Source organism: Danio rerio, chromosome 3 (genome assembly GCF_052040795.2).
Source record: "Danio rerio strain M-AB ecotype USA chromosome 3, GRCz13ab, whole genome shotgun sequence".
In the NCBI taxonomy this organism is placed as follows: Eukaryota; Metazoa; Chordata; class Actinopteri; order Cypriniformes; family Danionidae; genus Danio; species Danio rerio.
Genome location: NC_141023.1, coordinates 32,514,124 through 32,532,554, shown reverse-complemented (window position 1 = coordinate 32,532,554; position 18,431 = coordinate 32,514,124). Strand labels below are relative to the sequence as shown.

Here is an 18,431-nt window from a genome sequence, read left to right as displayed (position 1 = left end):
ATTCATCTATTTATTCATTTTCCTTCGGCTTAGTTCCTTTATTCATCAGGGGTCACCACAGCGGAATGATCCGCCAACTTATTCAGCATATGTTTTACACAGTGCATGCCCTTCCAGCTGTATGTGTGTGATTTGAACAGTTATGGTTGACCTGAGGCCTGTTTCAATTATTAGATTCCACCAGCTGTGAGTTAAAACTTAAATTCTGAATTAATTTAGCCTGAGATGGGGAAAAACTGGCATGGGGAGTTTTTGGTTGAATTATGATAATTCATTCAATTCTCAATAGGTTGGCTCGCATTAGAGCTACTATCAACATAATTCAATTTAATTCATGTTTATTTCTCTAGTGCTTTTACAATAGAGACTGTGCCAAAGCAGCTTAACATAGAAGTTCAAGTAAATTGAAACTGTGTCAGTTTAGATTTCAGAGTTGAAGTTTAGTTCAGTTCTGTGTGGTTTAAATTTCACTGCTGAAAGTCCAAACACTGAAGAGCAAATCCGTTCCGCAGCTCCACAAGTCCCAAACTAAGCAAGCCTGAGGCCACAGCAGCGAGGAACAAAACTTCACCAATTGACAAAAGTGAAAGAAAATACCTTGAGAGAAACCAGGCTCAGTTGGGATGACCATTTATCCTGTAGAAGTCCATCTATTAGCCCAATGACAAAACTAACAGCAGGGTCGAAGTTTAACTGCATGTAAGCCTTTTCTAGTGCTTCTGAAAAGAATTGTGTTATTTATCAGAATTTATTTATACTTGTTTTTGAGCTCCAAATTTTATCTGACTCCAATTTTAAGTAATCGTAAAATTTATACTGTATTTCTAATTGTAAGAACGGATGACATTCATCATTTATGACCTAATTTAGAGTTTTGATTTATATCTGTTCCCATACTCTTCAGTTATACGTTTATAAGGGACCAAACGCAGCTCAGAGTTTCACACCTTGGGATTGCGTGTCTTCTCACGGACAGTATGTCGACACTCTGAAGTAACTTGTGAACTGCTCACTCATCCTAAAAGAATAGTCTATTTAGCCAAGCCCAACTTGCTAATTTCAATGATTAGATGATGAAAAGATCTTCATGCTGTCGTGCCAAAACGGCTTCGTTCAGTCAAATGCATCTATTAATCAAATCTAACTATGTTGAATCATATAGCGCAGACTCCACTTAATATAATATACTGGATATAAAAAGATTTCATGAGAATTCAGAATAAATCAAAACTTAACATTTTATTTGTCAGGTAAAATTGTATTCTGCCAATTACATAATAAAACCATCAGAAAGCCAATTAAGAGATGATACTGTAAAAATACAACATCCATTACTCAAAGATAAATTAAAGAGTTGGAGATGCTTAACTGACCAGAGAAGTATGTTGCAGCATAAGTCTCAGAGATGCTGCAACCCAATGATATTTGTCACACTATTACCTTATTTACTAAACTCAGAACAATCATAAACTCATAAACTCTCGACAACAAAAGCTCCCTTGCCTGGTAATGAGTTCTAAAGATCTTACTAAAGCCAAAGCCAAAACCCAAATCAACATATACAAGTGAAATATTACAGAAAGATTAAGACCACTTTACCAATCACACAGAGACATTTAAAATAATACCAAACATGAATATAAGGCTACAAGATACACCATATTAAAATAGGTGAAAATAGAGAATAAAGAAAATTATTTGTGTAGCTGTTGTTCATAGTATATTTAAACAAGAAATATTAAATATCAATGTGAAAATGAAGTGCTTTAATTGAAAATTGTAGCAATATAAACAAACAGAGTAATTCTAACAAAGTGTCTGGTGCATTAAGACAGGAGGAGTGTGTCCTACATGTGGTTGTCAAGCTCACTGACCTGCATAAAGCACACTCCTGCATCATACCGATATGTGTCACATTGTGTGCATGCTTTACTAAAAAAATAGGTCTTTTATCTAGATCAACAAAGCTCTAATATTATGATTCACCATGGACATAACAGCACTTAACATAAGGATGTTTGCTGTCAATGCAAGGTTAATCTTTCTTATCACTGCTATAACATCATAGGTGAAAAGAGAATAAGTAATAGGTTAAAATGGCAAACAATAATAATTCTTATTGTTTAGGAGTGCTTATTAATAGACATTCATATTAATCTTGTTTTCTATTTTCCATTTTACTTAAATTTCTCCAAAACAAGATGTAGTGGCTATTTTCTCTAAGGAGGCTCTCTCAGTGGTCAAGAAACAAAGTCTTACCCGGGATGTCTTTTACAAGTTTTATTCTTTATAAAGAAGATCACAGTCATACAGCAACAACAGTTTCTGCAGAGTGAGATACTAAAGCCAAGTGTGTTCACCCTTTTATCTGGTTTGTACTGCTTACGAGGTCAACTCCCAATAAGGCCTCATCTACAATTACGTCAGGCGTCTTCTGCTGTTCGTGCGATATGCTCATAACAACCACACATCCTTCTTAGGATAATGAAAAAGCTTTCACCTAAAGAAATATAGTTATCTATAAAAAATGTACACATAGGTTTTATGATGAACATATGGAGAACACAGATACACACACATGTAATAATGAGTCTTAGACAAGTTTCTAACATATAAAGCTCATCTAAAAATGAATTTCCATTACACAAGACTAAATGCATAATTCATTTTCTAAAAAAAAACTTGAACATCCCTTTCACTATAAAAAAAGAGAACCAAAAGAAACTTTAGGTTTACCAAAGAAAATATGCTTTACACCAGGGCTAGTTCATAGAGAAACCTACCATGCTAACTGACTCAGTTTCTGAGTCAGAAACAGGCTTGTCTTACCCTAATTTCTCTAGTTTGACATACCTTCCATTCTTAAATGCAAAACCTAGAATTTTCCTCATTTCAGAGTTAGCATGCCAATGATTTAACTTTCTTACTGAAATGGGATGGTTTATCGCAGCTCTGCATCAGCATCACATCTGCTGAAGCGGTTGGCATGAACCTTTGAACAAAGCGGTGGACAAAAATGACTTCCTCTTTTACATGTTCTTCTGAGAGTGGAAAGTGAATTGTTTCACTGCAACTATGCACATGACATGCACAGACCTCTAGTTTGTTCAATTCTATCTACTTGTTGTGAAAATCACAAGCCTCTTTCAGTTGTTCAGTTCTGTCCATTTCTTTTGATCATGCAGGAAAGCTTGTATTAAATACAGCCACAAAGGCTGATAGGTCAAAGTCAATATGCTTCTGACCACTTCACTTTATGGCACAGCTGAGAGTTTGCTGTCACTTTACAAGCCTAGAAATTTGCAACATGTTTTCAAATTTACTTGCATATTATGTTTGCTGCAGCTGAGTGTTATATGTTTTTTATATCACAGCATTTCTGTGAATATAGTGTCAATACAGTGTAAAGAAGTGTGACATTATATTTACCCATATTGTAAATAACTTTTTTAAATATACAGTTGAAGTCAGAATTATTAGCCCTCCCTGTTAATTTTTTCCCCAATTTCTGTTTAACATTGAGAATTTTTTAGAACATTTCTAAACATAATAGTTTTAATAACTCATCTCTAACAACTGATTTATTTTATCTTTGTCATGATGACAGTGAATAATATTCAACTAGATATTTTTAAGACTATACAGCTTAAAGTGACATTTAAAAGCTTAACTAGGTTAATTAGGTTACCTAGGCATGTTAGGGTAATTAGGCAAGTTATTGAATAACTATGGTTTGTTCTGTAGACTATCAAAAAAATATATAGCTTAAAGGGGCTAATAATTTTGTCCTTAAAATGGTGTTAAAAAAATTGAAAACTGTTTTTATTCTAGTCGAAATAAAACAAATAAGACTTACTACAGAAGAAAAAAATATTATCAGACATACTGTGAAAACTTCTTTGCTCTGGTAAACATTATTTGGGAAATATTTAAAAAAGAAAAAAAAATCTAAAGGGGGCTAATAATTCTGACTTCAACTGTATGTTAAGTGCTTTTAATACATGAACACTTTACTATGCATTTAAAGCACACATTGTTTGTTTCATTTCAAATCCATTGTACATTGTGCAACTTAAGCTACAACTTAAAAATGAGGTAGACTTAAGAATGTTTTAAGAATTGCAGCCCAGAAGTCGTTCAAAAGCTGGCCTCTTGAACAATCTGAGCAAGTGAAGGAGAAGAGTCTCTGCGATCATACGCGTATGGAGGAAATTTTCAGAAGGATGAATATCACTGCATCGCTCCATTTATCTGGGCTTTCAAGGTATGGTTTTGCCCAAAAAAAAAAAAAGTTTCCTCATCATGTGAGAATTGGTTCCTACTTTAGTGGTTCAAATTAAGATGGCCTAAAATATCTTACCTCCACTGAATGTTCAATGGCAGAGCACATCATGTTAACTGCAGACTGTCAGCTGTATTTTAAGGGTATTCACATCCAAATCACGTGATCGGTGTAGGAATTAAAACAGTTTGCATATGTGCCTCTCACTTGTTAAGGGACCAAAGGTAATAGGACAATTGGCTTCTCAGTTGTTTCATGGCCATGTGTGTGTGTTCCCTCACTATCCCAATTACAATGAGCAGAATAAAAGTCCAGAGTTCATTTCAAGTGTGCTATTTGCATTTGGAATATGTCAACTCTCAGGGTGAGATCCAAAGAGCTGTCTCTATCAGTCAAGCAAGCCATCATCAGGCTGAAAAAACAAAACAAACCTGACCAAAATAACTGTTGGAACATTCCTAAAAAGAAGGAACGCACCAGTGAGCTCAGCAACCTCAAAAGACCCGGAATACCACAGAAACAACTGTGTTGGACGAATTAAAAATTCTTTCCCTGGTGAAGAAAACACCCTTCACTACAGTTGGCCAGACCAAGAACACTCTCCAGGAGGTTGGTGTATTTGAGTCAGAGTCAACAATCAACAGAACACTACACCAGAGTGAATACAGAGGGTTTACCACAAGATGTAAACCATTGGTGAGCCTCAAAAACTGGAAGGCCAGATTAAAGTTCTAAAAAGCCTTTACCGTGCTAGAACAACATCTTATGGACAGATGAGACTAAGATCAGCTTGTGCCAGAGTGACTGGAGGAGAAGAGTATGGAGAAGGAAAGCAACTGCTCATGATCCTAAGCAGAGAAGCATGGTGGAACTAGTGACATGGCGTGGGCATGTATGGCTGTCAATGGAACTGGTTCTCTTGCATTTATTGATGATATGACTGCTGACAAAAGCAGCAGGATGAATTCTGAAGTGTTTTGGGCAATATTATGTGCTCAGATTTAGCCAAATGCTTCAGAACTTAATGGACGGCGCTTCAGTGCAGATGGAGAATGACCCAAAGCATAATGCAAAAAAGGAAAAGAAGTGGAATGTTATGCAATAGCCAAGCCAATCATCTGACCTGAATCCAACCGAGCAAGCATTTCAATTGCTGAAGACAAAACTAAAGGTAAAATGCCCCAAGAACAAGCAGGAAACAGGAACTGAAGACAGTTGCAGTAGTGGCCTGGCAGAGCATCAACAGTGATGAAACCCAGCGTGTGGTGATGTTTATGCGTTCCAGACTTCAGGCTGTAATTGACTGCAAAGGATTTGCAACCAAGAATAAAAAGTGAAAGTTTGATTTATGATTAGTATTCTGTCCAATTACTTTTGGAACCTTAACAAGTGGTAGGCACATATACAAACTGTTGTAATTCCTGACAGTCTGCAGTTAAAGCATTTAAAAGCAAAGTGGCAGCATAACAGGCTGTTAAAAATGAAGGGTGTGAATACTTTTTTCAAGTGACACTTCAGGGTGCAGATATTGGTGTATAGCTTATTCACACTCTCTCTTCCTCATTCTCATTTTTCTGATGACTCTTCCATTAATGTGGCAATTCTGTGTAAGGTGGTTCAGCTTTGTAGTTAGGTAGATCTGAGTTTGTAAAATAATAATGAACCAAACTGGACTTACAGGACAAAACAGCTCTGCTGAACAGAAAGGGTGCACATTGGCTGGACATTTTCATATTCTAATGAACTCAAGTGGCCGGCGTGGTGGTTTTTTTTAAATATACACTCATTTAACCACAGGTTTCAGAAGCCCTCTGTTTGTGAAGTATGTAAGAGTCTAAGAATAGCAACACGTTTAGAGCTTGAGCTCTTCGAGACATTCTATTTTAACAATTAAACTTTGTTTTCTGTAGAAAGTAGAATGATATAAACAGACTGGAAATGAATTATTATAATTATTTTTTTAAATCTTGCAAACTGACTTCTTTTAAGTAGATTTCATAAGGCAAAATGCTTAGTAGTTGAACTGAAAACAAGTGTTGAATATTTTAGTACAGGAGTATTTTACAGTAATCAGCAGTCACTGCGGTTTGTTTTTAAACAAAAATAAACTATTACTGAGCCATTTCATGTGATTACTTTCTCAGAAGCTGGAGTGTAGAGTGAGGCAGTGGCAGGAATAGTGAAATGCGGAACTGTTGTAATACTCTTCACAGTGAACTAGAGTCTGTGTGAATTATAGTCTTTCTCAGACATGAGAAGAGCAGCAGAGATACACACCACGCACATCGGTCAATGACAGAAACAAAATGCTGAGACCACTGCTTGATTTCATTTTTGGTAAAAAATTGTTTACATTTTTTTCCAACAATTTATTGTTTTATTTTACTGCTTAAAATTATTGAATTCACATTCGTTATAGTGTAAACGTGTGACATTTCAGCTTTTTACCCCCAAATAACCTTTCAGTGAACTTAAAATAACCATTATAATTGGTGTGAAGAATATTTTAACTTTAAGATACTTTTTAAGAAATGAACCATCAACGTAAAACTGTCATTTTAAAATTGTGTGTGTACTTTATAAATTTGGGACACTGGTAAAGAATTAAACATATCTGATTGCAGTAAAAATTTATATTTACAGTATGTCACCAAGGACTATGTACTGTAAGACTGCATAAAATTGCTTGTTTTATTCTGTACATAAAACTTTATAATGCAATCTATACTAAGAAAGCAACTCTCTTGTTTTTTCCCTTTGGCAGCAATGGTCTTAAATGATTACCTGTTCACTGGTGAGTGATTCTCTCTGTATTTCAAAAGCTTTGATAAACATGAATATCTCTACTGTATTACTGTTGAAGAAATCGTTCACTCAAAAATATCTTCGTAATTGAGCATCACATACCAAATCTTTTTTTTTTTTTTTTTGTAGATTAAACTGACTTAATCTGAAGAAACAACTAAACAAACTAAAACATCAAAATCTTACTAAAATTGGTTGTGATGTCTGTTTTGTCTGAATTGTCACATGATTACAAACGGCACATGATTATGTAAAAAGCCTACAAATTTAACTCCCTAATGGCACCCGCACTTTTTGAAATTAGGCATAAAAATTACGTTCAATTTAATAGATGGAATATTTCCAATTTTTGCTTTAGTTCACAGACTTAATCTTGGCCTAATTTTAGAGAAGACACTTGTCAGATTGTAGCTAGAGTTCAAATAGTTAAATAAAAAAGTTATGTGCCTTTTATTTTTATATTTAAAGTTGATAACTCAGAAAATTCACTTTCAGTAAGATTTTGTTTGGCGGCAGTAACAAACATGGCAAACAAATGACAGTTTCAATTAGTGAACGAATGAGGGCGCCCCCTATTTCTGTGTACGTTTTGAAGAATATGAAACATGTTTTTGTAATATTTGTATAGTATTTAAAGGGTCACGAAACACCAAAACACATTAAAAGTCAAAATTCTAAAGTAGTATGAGCAGTTTGGTGACACTTGATTTGAGTCTAGCCTCTAAGCACAGTTGTTACATGTGGGTTGCTGTAGCAAAGTAATGCTTTACAAATCTCATGTAGCCTCGTCGCAAATTAATAAATAACTGATGCTTAGTAATATCTATCAAAATCAGTCACCAGATTTGAACTTTTAATTTATATATAGTTTGTCATGATTTTTTTTAATGTTTAGACTATAATGTAATGGTTTACATATACAGTTGAAGACAAATTTATTAGCCACCTTTTGATTTTTTTATTTTATATATATATATATATATATATATATATATATATATATATATATATATATATATATATATATATATATATATATATATATATATATATTTTTTTTTTTTTTTTTTTTTTATATATATATATATTCCAAATGATGTTTAACAGAGCAAGGAAATTTTCACAGTATGTCTGTTAATATTTTTATCTTCTGGAGAAAGTCTTATTTGCTTTATTTCGGCTAGAATAAAAGCAGTTTTAAATTTTTTTTAAATGACATTTTAATGTGTATAGAAGTGTCTTGAAAAATATCTAGTCGAATATTATTAACTGTCATCATGGCAAAGATAAAATAAATCCATTATTAGAAATTAGTTATTAAAACTATTATGCTTAGAAATGTGTTGAAAAAATATTCTCACTGTTAAACAGAAATTGGGGAAAAATCAAATAGGGCTAATAATTCAGGGGGCTAATAATTCTGACGTCAACTGTATGTAACCGCAAATGGTCACAAGTTGAAGGGTGTAAGTGAATGTTTTTGATCAATTACTCTTCCTAAATAATGAACTAATGAGTAAAATATGTATCCAGAATACCTTTCCAATGATATAAAATTTTTCATGACTAGATTAGGATTTAATTGCAATACAGTAAACTTAAGCATCCTTCTATCAGGACAGTGACAGTTAAGGGGTTAAATGTTACACTTAAAAATGTCCCTGTAATAATATCACAATTGTGCATATGTATACCACCTAATAACAGCTTTTGCACCTTTATTTCTAGGAGTGTAGAAAGGAGGCGACACAATAAATGACTGATATGTGAAACTGATACGTAAAAATATCATAAAAAGAAAACAAAAAGTTGTATTGACAACAAGTCTTCTGAAGTAATAACATATCTCTGTGTGTGAAACATACAGTATTAAAAGTTTAATCATAAAACACTGGTAATTGAAACACTGATGACTAATGCAGTCAGTCAGTCAAGTTTTTTCAATGTACATTTCTAGTGCTTGACAGCTCATCTTCACTTCTAAGACATTAGCTGAATGGCCAGGAGAATTTTCTTTTCTCTTGCTCCACAAATGAAACTAAGTTAAAGATGGTTGGGATATACTGAGCATGTGTAAATGATGACAGTGATCATTTTTGAGGTTGCTTTATTTGAGAGTCATGAGTACTGGCATTTATGTATTTCGTGATTTTAAAATTAGCTTCTCTTTGCTTGATTGACAGGAGCTGAGAACATCAGACTGGTCAATGGTTTAGATGTCTGCTTTGGGACAGTGGAGGTAAAGAACTCTAATAGCCAGTGGGAGACCGTGTGTGATGACTCCTGGGACATCAATAATGCTGCTGTGGTGTGCAGTGAGCTGGGATGTGGAAGAGCAATTATTGCACTTGGCCAAGCTATTTTTGGGGAAGGGACTGGTAATGTCTCATGGATTAAGTTTAGATGTATTGGAAACGAGACCTCCTTCAAGAGTTGCAGTTCTCGTAATGCAACCTCAGTATGCAGTCATAGTGAAGACGCTGGAGTCGTGTGTGCAGGTATGAGAGTTTTAGCTTTCCTTTGATCTTTTGATTCATTTGTTATAAATTATTTTTAAATTGTATTATTTATTTATTGTGCGCAAGACAGCTGATATACAGTATATACTTTAGATGGACTGTCATTCTGTGTATCTGTGACTTTTGTCCTACTTAAAGTTTTCTGCTGAGACTCCATATTGATTCTGAAATCCTATTATATATACAATGGAGATAAAAAAAAAAAACAGAATAAAATACAATATGATTTATAACGCTTTAAAAATTTTTGTTTCATAAATAAGGTACAATTGACAAATCATTTTATGTTTTCATTTTAAGGAATTTCAGTTGTGGCTATGGCATGCTACAACAGTGACAGCATTAAACAACCAAGGCACTTAAAAAAATATTTATTGAGAGAGAAAGAGAGAGAGAGAGAACAGCAATAATCGTTATATGAAGAAAGAGTAAAATGTCCGAAGGTTACAGCAGTCAAAATTAGGAAGTGTCCTTAAGGGACTTTATTCAGGGTCATTGTAATGATGAAATATTCTATAGCTTTGGAACTACCAATTTCTCTTGCAGTGGTTGAAAGCTTCTTGATCCATTTGGTCTTCGTTTGGATTGCTTTCTGGTTGTTTCAGTCACTTTAGAACAGCTCATTATCTTGCAAAGTCAGTAAAAACTGGAATGTTAAGCTACACGCTCAAAAGGGTTTGTCTAATAATTAAAGAACTACTGACTAGAAAGTATTCAATATATTTTTACTTAATATTTTTAGTTTCCTCATTTTTAAGCTTTCTACTTGTCTCAACTTACGTCAATCAAATTGACTAAAATATTATGTTTATGTAACTTAAAAAATAGCTGAGACCTGATTAACTTAATAAAGTTAAAGCAACAACAAAATATTTGTTGTGTTGGCATTTTGTCATTATATTTTTACAGTGCATATGCGTAAATATTTTGACTCATATCAGCATTTCGTCTAGAAGGATTCAGCATTTTGGGGGGCTGAAACAGGTCCCAGAGTGAATGAATCTTAAAACGATTGTGTCATCACCCCATTTGTCAACCCTAGTTAGACAAAGTCATGCTTAATTAATTTTTCCTACAATAAAAGAAAAAAGGATTGGCTAGGGAAACCTCTGTCTTTGTGTAAAGTGAAGTTTATTTATAAACTAATTTCATGAGGAGCATGTGTTTATGATTGTCCACAGCTAGTCCTCATTAGCTCAAACATTATTCAGCAATGAGACGATTTCTAACTCACTAATAACCAGAGTTTCTTACCTCAGTATCTTTGTCTGGAAAAATAGCCTCTCCCACCCCTACTCCTTCCTCATTTTTCTAGATTGGGAGACACAGCGGCCCAGTAATTAGCAAACACAGCAAGAACGTCACTGGTTTAGCATCCTTACTGGACCAGATTTCTGTTCAGAGTGTGCATGTTCTCTCCGTGCTCGCTTGGGTTTCCCCCAGTTCCCCAGTTTCCTTTCACAGTCCAAAAACAGGCGATATTTGTCATTTGACTATACCAAATTGGCACTATAGATTAGCTGCAGTACAGATATCCCTATAATCTGTCATTTGCCATTAACAAGTCAGGGAAGTTCATCGAGATCTATCGACTCCCCTCTAACTCCCCTCTCACCCTGCTAATGGGAGAGAGCCCAGAGCTCGGGGATCTTAGTTCAGGGTTCTCTCCTGAGACAGCATGCCAAACAATTTTTTTTTTATCAATCATCAGCTAAGTGTGAACTCTTAATTATAACCATAGTTATACAACAGTAATTTTTGGAGAAGAAATTGCCCATTTTACTTATCTTTATTTCTCAATGTGTGCCAATAGGGGAGACCAGAGATAGCTGTAACACGGGTCAGTTGTAACACTTCAAATCTCCATAAGGAACTAGTTACAAATCAGTTGATTCACTTTACACATGCTCACATTAGTCCTCATGCCACATATGAAAAAGGTCTGTGGCAAATACAGCAGATGTTAACAGGGAAAAACTACATTTGAGCTTAAAAAAGTAATATATTTTAATCAAATAATTTTTTATAAAGCAATTCCTGATTTGTAGTTAAACCAATCAAAGTTATATGATGTCAATTGTGTGTCTGTATATATTTTTGATGTATGTTGTTGGTGATAATGTTTTAGCTGTTGGCTGCAAGGTGAGCAAATTCATGGCAATACTCTGAGTCAATAGTAACAACAAATGTCCTGGTTAGTATAAACAGTGAAGTGTTTCCCAAGCAAGTTTAAAGTTGTATTTATATTATTAAATTTCAGTATTTATACAGCTCTTGAAAGAGAATCACCTCAAAACCCAAGGTGTTTGTGTTCTGTGTTTGATCTGTCCTCTGTGGGTTCTTGAAACCTTCGAACACTAATAGTGTTCAATTGTTGAAGCTGATGCACATTTACACATTGTTTCCAGCTTGCTTTGTAACACAGAGACAAACCTGAATTACACTGACAACTCAGTGTTGAAGAAAAAGCTTTCAAAGACACTGTTAAAATTTTGAATTCTTATTTCATAATGTTACATCTCACCCTGGTGGAATAGTTTACAGTGATATATTGTCTGGATTGTTGTTTTAAATGATTACAGATTTACAATAATCTGTAATAAACTGCCAGTACATTTTCTGTTATTTTACAGTCTTAGTTATTTTCTCTCTGTTATTTTGGTCACATTTTACAATTAGGTTGCATTAGTTTGTGTATTTACCAACATGAACTAAGTATGAAAAATACTTGTTCAGCATTTATTAATCATAGTTCAACATTCACTTATGCATTATTTAAATCCAAAGTATTGCTTGTTAACACTAGTTATTGCACTGTGAGTTAACATGAACTAACAATAAACTAAAGAATTTTCATTAACTAACATGAAGAAATACTGTAATAAATGTATTGTTAATTGTTTGTTTATGCCAGTAAATGATCTAGCTGTCATTAACTAACACAACCTTTTTGTAAAGTGTTACCATTATTTCTTATATATTGTAATATTTCAAACTACTAAAATATCATAGGTCACTTTGTTAAACTATAGAGTTCAAAAGTCAAAAAGAGCAGAGATTAAGGTCAGATAATGCAATTCAAAAAGCAAATAAACAGAAAACACTTGTGAATCACAGTTGCAATTACAGTGCAGAGCCAGCCTATAGGGTAAATTGTAACATTTCACTTCTTCTGTTTGAAACTTGACTGTCAGGGTTCATACGATCATGGAAAACCTGGAAAAGTCATAGAATTTTGGCATGGCATTTTCCAGGCCTGGAATCAGGAAAATCAGAAAAACCCACAAAGTTTTGGAAAAGTCATGAAACAGATATCTGTATAATATATTAGTTGTCTTTACTTCTTTTCTGTCCTTGGCTAATTACATACTCTCACTTTTTTAGCAAGGTGTAAGAATTATCTAAATAAATTTCATATAAATATAAATTTAAACTAAATAGACTATTGTGTGTTTTACGAGATACTGTAATAAATTTAAACATGCATTGTTTTTCTTTTACCACACATATGTGTCAGGGTTCTGCCACTCTGGTCTTGTAAATTCTTGTTTTAGTGGCAGAATCCGGACACTAGTCATGTCTAGTCCTGTTGTGCTCGGCTGGGTCGAGCACTTGTTTCTGTCTCTGTGTGTGTGCGCGCGCCGTCATGGGTGTACGCAGAGTGGGCTTTGCGTACCTCGGACACGCGCGCTCTTGTACTCGTGTTTGTGTTTTCGTCTGTCTGCAGCGTGGTGTTTCATTCCCAGCGTCTCAGTCTAGTTGGTTTCGGTTTTGGTCGGCGGTGGGATGAAGCATGCACGCTGCGTGTGTGAGCGCACGGTGAGTTTTTATTCATCGTGTGCTCGTGTCTTGCGTCTGTTGTCAAAGCACATAGCTCTGTGTTTACATTGTGGTCACATGCTTTTGTCGTGTGCTTCAGTGTTATGCTTGTGTTTTCATGAACATGCGGTTAATGAGTTCTCTCATTGGCTGCATGTTCTTGTCCTGTTTTTTGTGAGAGCATGGCTTGTGTTGTCTCTCTGTGTCACACACTCTCCCGTCTATTGTCTAGTCCCACCCTCCTTGTTAACCCATTATTAGTTAATTATAATATAACATAATTAGTTTGTGTGTTAATTTTCTACGGTTTATAAACCCCTCACGTTTGCTGTCCTGTGCCAGTTCGTCATCACATGTCGTTGTTTGAAGTCTTGTCCTGTCGTGTTTTCAGTCCTCATCCTTGCCAGCCTGCCCAGTCCTGTTTGTATGTGTATGTATTTGTTTTGGTAATGTTTTCGCCCTCGGGGTAGTTTATTTAGCATTTTATTTTACGTTTATTATTTGATAAATTCCCCATTTTCCTGCATTTGAGTCCTCGCTCCTTTTTCCCCATTTCCCCTCCACCAACCCTGACAATATGTAGACATTTGAAACATTCGGTCATGAAAATTTACTTAAAAGTCTTGGAAAAATCATGGAAAAGTTATGAAACTTCAGTAGGTAAAATGTGTATAAACCCTGAACTGTGCATTTTCTGTTTTTGCTGTAAAGATCTATTCCATTTATTAACAGGTACTGTATGTGTAACTAGCGTCAGTCAAAATTTGAACACACTGGTTTAAAAGATCTCAAAGATATGGAGAGAAATGTAAATGACTATCTCTGGTCTCCCCTAAAGGTGTCAGCTCCCTTTCATTATGAATAGATAGCTTTTTTATTTTGTATCTAGATTAGTCATGCAAACAAAGTTGCATCTTCACATATACAACTGTGTTTATATGTTTAAAAAAACAACAACATGTAGTATAAAAACTAATCTAGACTGTGTTGTTTATCAGTAGTTTCAATGCAGGATGGACCGCTGTTAATGTTTTTAAATCTCTTCCAGCGTCTTCAGTTGTATACATTGCAGCTGCGGTAATCATCGTGCTGTTCATATCATCATCACTGCTAATTGTTTTGCTCGTAAAGAAGAGGAAAAAAATGAAGACAATCCAGATATGTTCCTCTTCAATTGGTAAGAAGAATTGCAATGTCCTTGCATGTCTTTAAATACCTATATTTGGTGCATGTAAACATCATTGCGTTTTCAGTAACCCCCCTTTTCGTTCTGTATTTTGTATCCCAAGATGCAGTTAACATGCCAGCTGTGCTCCATAATGAGCGGAATGAAGAGACCATTGATGATGACTATGAAGTTGTAGATATGGATCCTGGAGTGCGTGAAGACTCTGACTCTGAACAGGACTATGTGAACATAGACCAGGGTGACTCTGACCCGGACTACGTCAATGTGGAAACAGACGAATCAGAACAGGATTACGTCAATATGGAAACGGATGATTCAGAACAAGACTACATCAATGCAGCCATTACAGAAAACATTATCTATGATAGACAATTACAATGAAGGCCTATGGAAGACACATGATGAAATACATTACTGATTTTTATTCTTTCAACAGTAAAGAAAGGTCTACTTATTCACACTTCTGAAGCTAACAGTGAGAAAACGATTTCATTATCACACAGAAGTGCTTCAGACTTTGGAGAGAAGGAGCTGAAAGTTTCCAGATAAGAACCAGGCACAGTTAGTGGTGATTGAATTAATTATATATCATAGGCAATGTCCCAGTATCAATAATTAATTGTATGTGAAGAAAACAAGGGCTCATTGGACACAGCACTAATAGTAAATTCAATAAAAGTTTTTTTTTATATACAAACTTGTGAACATCAGTCTCCTTCAGTGAAAATGGTGGCTTTAGCTATTATTTTTAATTATTTGCTTATTGTTTTTATTATGAACGTACAAACAAAAACAAAAAAAGGACAAAGACAGGGATACCAGTAGGCACAAGGATAGCAGCAAGAGTAATACAAATTAATTAGTTAATTACTTTTAATAAATACAAACAGAATACAAAAATTGCAATAAATGAATAAAGTAAAATCTGCTGTGACTGAGTAAAACTCTTGTTATGAAAATACATCTGAGGTGGTCAGAGAGTCAGAGGTTCATTAGAGGCATCCATATCTTTTTGAAAGACATTCCCTTTGTTTTTTAAATAGTATGTATATTGTTCCAAGAGCATTGTTTCATTTAAGAGTTGTATGAACAGTTCAAATGTAGGAGGCCTTTGTTAGTTCAAGTTAAGCAAAATGCATGGCTCTAGCCATTTTAAATAGCTTCTTACAATGTGATCTTCAAAGGAGAAATCAACAAGGAACCTCAGAGAGAGAGAGAGAAGTAGAGATGTCAGTTTACAGTATGACACAAATGCCCACAACCCCTCTGTGGCATGTCTTTATGTCTCAGTTGTTGGGTGAGAACAGACCAGCTAAAAGCTGCTGTTGCTGCCTCTCTGTCATCGCCATCCAGGGAACTTAAATAAATGATTTCTAATTAGTCAGTTCTAATTTTAAGTTTGCTCTGAATATACTGTCACTTTAAAAATTCAAATGCAAAACGCACTCTCCAACACAAGGAAATGTTGACAGCATGTTTTACAGTCTCTGAGCAAACAAAAAAAATACACTTCCTCTAATCTGTTTCACAGTTTTATCAGTGTGTTCACTTCTTGTTCTCAGAACAAAGATATTCTCTGAATCAGCTCATTTAAAATTTCCTCTGACGCTGCATTCAGAAATCACATGCTTGATAATAGATACTTCATTTTTATGACTGTAAAATGCATGTTCAAAATAAACTCAGCAAAAGGCAAAGGGCTGTCCTATGATGTCATTTCACTGACATCAAGTCGTCTCCTGTGGCTTAAAGACGCTTTGATGCACTGTCAAAGTATTAATGTGTCTGTGCCTTGTTTTAAATAGACGAAGTGGCAAATATGCATTGAGAGTAGCTCAGTGCAAAGTGCTTATGAGTTTGCTCCCTACACTAATGCTGAGAAGAAGAAACTGTTTAATGAAGTCAGTATTTGTGTTTTATGTGTGCACAAAAGTATGGCTGTAGCTTTATTTAATTCCGATTGAACCACTCAAGTAATTTTCATTGATGTTTTTTTTAATATTTTACTGATGCTCTATATAGAGGAAAAGGAATTTCATCTTAAAATTTCACTTAAGTTTGCATTTTGAAAATAAACGATGGTCTCAGGGATACTGAAAACATAATTTTAGGGTGAGCCAAGACAGAAATGCCCAAACTAGGGCCCACAGACCAAAGTTGGCCCTTGGTAACCTTTGATTTGGCCCGCCATCCCAACTGAGATGAGAGGAAGAAGGATGGGGATGGTTTAGAGATTGTCATTTCAAATCTAATGAAACCTTTGTTTGTTTAATTGTTAAAAACTAAATTAAATGTTTCAATTAAATATTGTTTTCCAAGTGATTGGTTGCAGCTGAAAGGGCATCTGCTGTGTAGCGGCTACGTGGAGTAACAGCTGAGAGGCTAAACCAGAGACATGATTTGTGACGTAAACATCAAATGTAAACAAGGCAAGAAGTCGTTCCAATGTTTTCACTCGTTTATTTTCCAATATAAAACATACCTTGATATTTTGACAGTGTAGAATTTGATTTGGGCTTAAGTTTGAGCTTAAGTTTGGTTTTGTTTGGTCAACAAAGAGTACTGCGTCCCCGTTCACCCCCTCTCTCTCTCCTTCCTAAGTTGTGAATGAACAGGTGCCTCCTATAAGGGCACTACGTAACCCCGGTGACCCTCCACCACAATCACGTGACACAGGTTAACCATTTCATGTCTACTACACGCTGCATTAAACATATGCTGGATAAGTTAGTAGTTCGTTCCGCTGTGGAGACCCCTGATAAATAAAGGGACTAAGCCGAAAAAAAGAATAAATGAATGAATTAAATATTGTACATTTATTTAGCTTCCATTTTCATACTGTCACCTGATGGATAGAGGACAATGCAGAGTCTTTGATGAGCAAATAAAGGCAAAGGCAGAATCTACTTGACTATTGTATTCAGCATTGAACTCCACTGTTCACTCTTATGTTTTTATTGCAATAAGTGTTATATTGCACTAGTTAGAACAATTTAAAGTAATGTTTGTTTGTTTTTATTGATTTTTAAATATTCTGAAATATGTTTTAAAAATTGCTCATGGCAACTTTAATGTAATATAGTTTGGTATTTTTACCTTTGGCCCACGGCTCTCGATGATATTTGGTTTTTGGCCCTTAATGCGAAGAAGTTTGGGCACCTCTGCTTTAAGGTATGAGTAGCAACCTAGCTTTCCCAAGTGGTCTCTCATCCAGGTACTGACCGGGCGCAGCCCTGCTTAGCTTCAGTGGGCGACCATGTGAGAGTTGCAGAGAGCTAGCTGCCGGCAATATATGGAAATTATTCTTAAATCACTTTGCCTTTCCAGTAATATTTATTTTCATAGATGTTGTAACAAAGCAGGAGTTGTCCAACACTTATGTACATTAAAGGTACAGGAGCTGTCACTGGGGCAGTACCTTTTTAAAAGATACATATTAGTACCCAAATGTACCTAAAAAGTACCTCTGAAGTACCATTATGGACCCTTCAGGTACAAATATGTACCGTTTAAAAAGGTACCGCCCCAGTGACAGCTACTGTACCTTTATTTCTGAGAGTGTACCTTTTTATGAGAACAATTATGTAACTTCATTTGAATTGTACCATAAAAGGTACAGAACAGTATCAGAAGAGGTCTTTTCTGCATCATGTAAAGTACAACTTTTACAAAGGTACAAAACTGGCCCTCAAGGAACATTATTTGTACCAACGTGTACCTTTAAATCTGAGAGTGTACATAATTTGATAACAAATTTTTTTATGAACTTGGGACCAAGCTGTGCATTGATGGATTTGCTCATCAGTGTTTGGACTTT

General features: G+C 35.0%; 1 protein-coding gene across 2 annotated transcripts; it reads left to right on the top strand.

Annotated features, from left to right (window-relative positions):
• Positions 1–6,491: 6,491 nt before the first annotated feature.
• Positions 6,492–17,519, top strand: LOC101886073 (scavenger receptor cysteine-rich type 1 protein M130). 2 transcript variants are annotated; one of them, NM_001442827.1, is made up of 5 exons: positions 6,530–6,619; positions 7,047–7,076; positions 9,271–9,585; positions 14,474–14,602; positions 14,715–17,519. In NM_001442827.1, the coding sequence occupies exons 1-5, from the start codon at positions 6,589–6,591 to the stop codon at positions 14,993–14,995; spliced, it is 786 nt and encodes a 261-aa protein (NP_001429756.1). In that variant the 5' UTR covers positions 6,530–6,588; the 3' UTR covers positions 14,996–17,519. The 2 variants fall into 2 exon arrangements, with proteins under 2 accessions (XP_087098129.1, NP_001429756.1); XM_087242003.1 differs by lacking the exon at positions 7,047–7,076 and having other exon boundaries at positions 6,492–6,619; positions 14,715–15,311.
• The last annotated feature ends 912 nt before the right edge of the window (positions 17,520–18,431 follow it).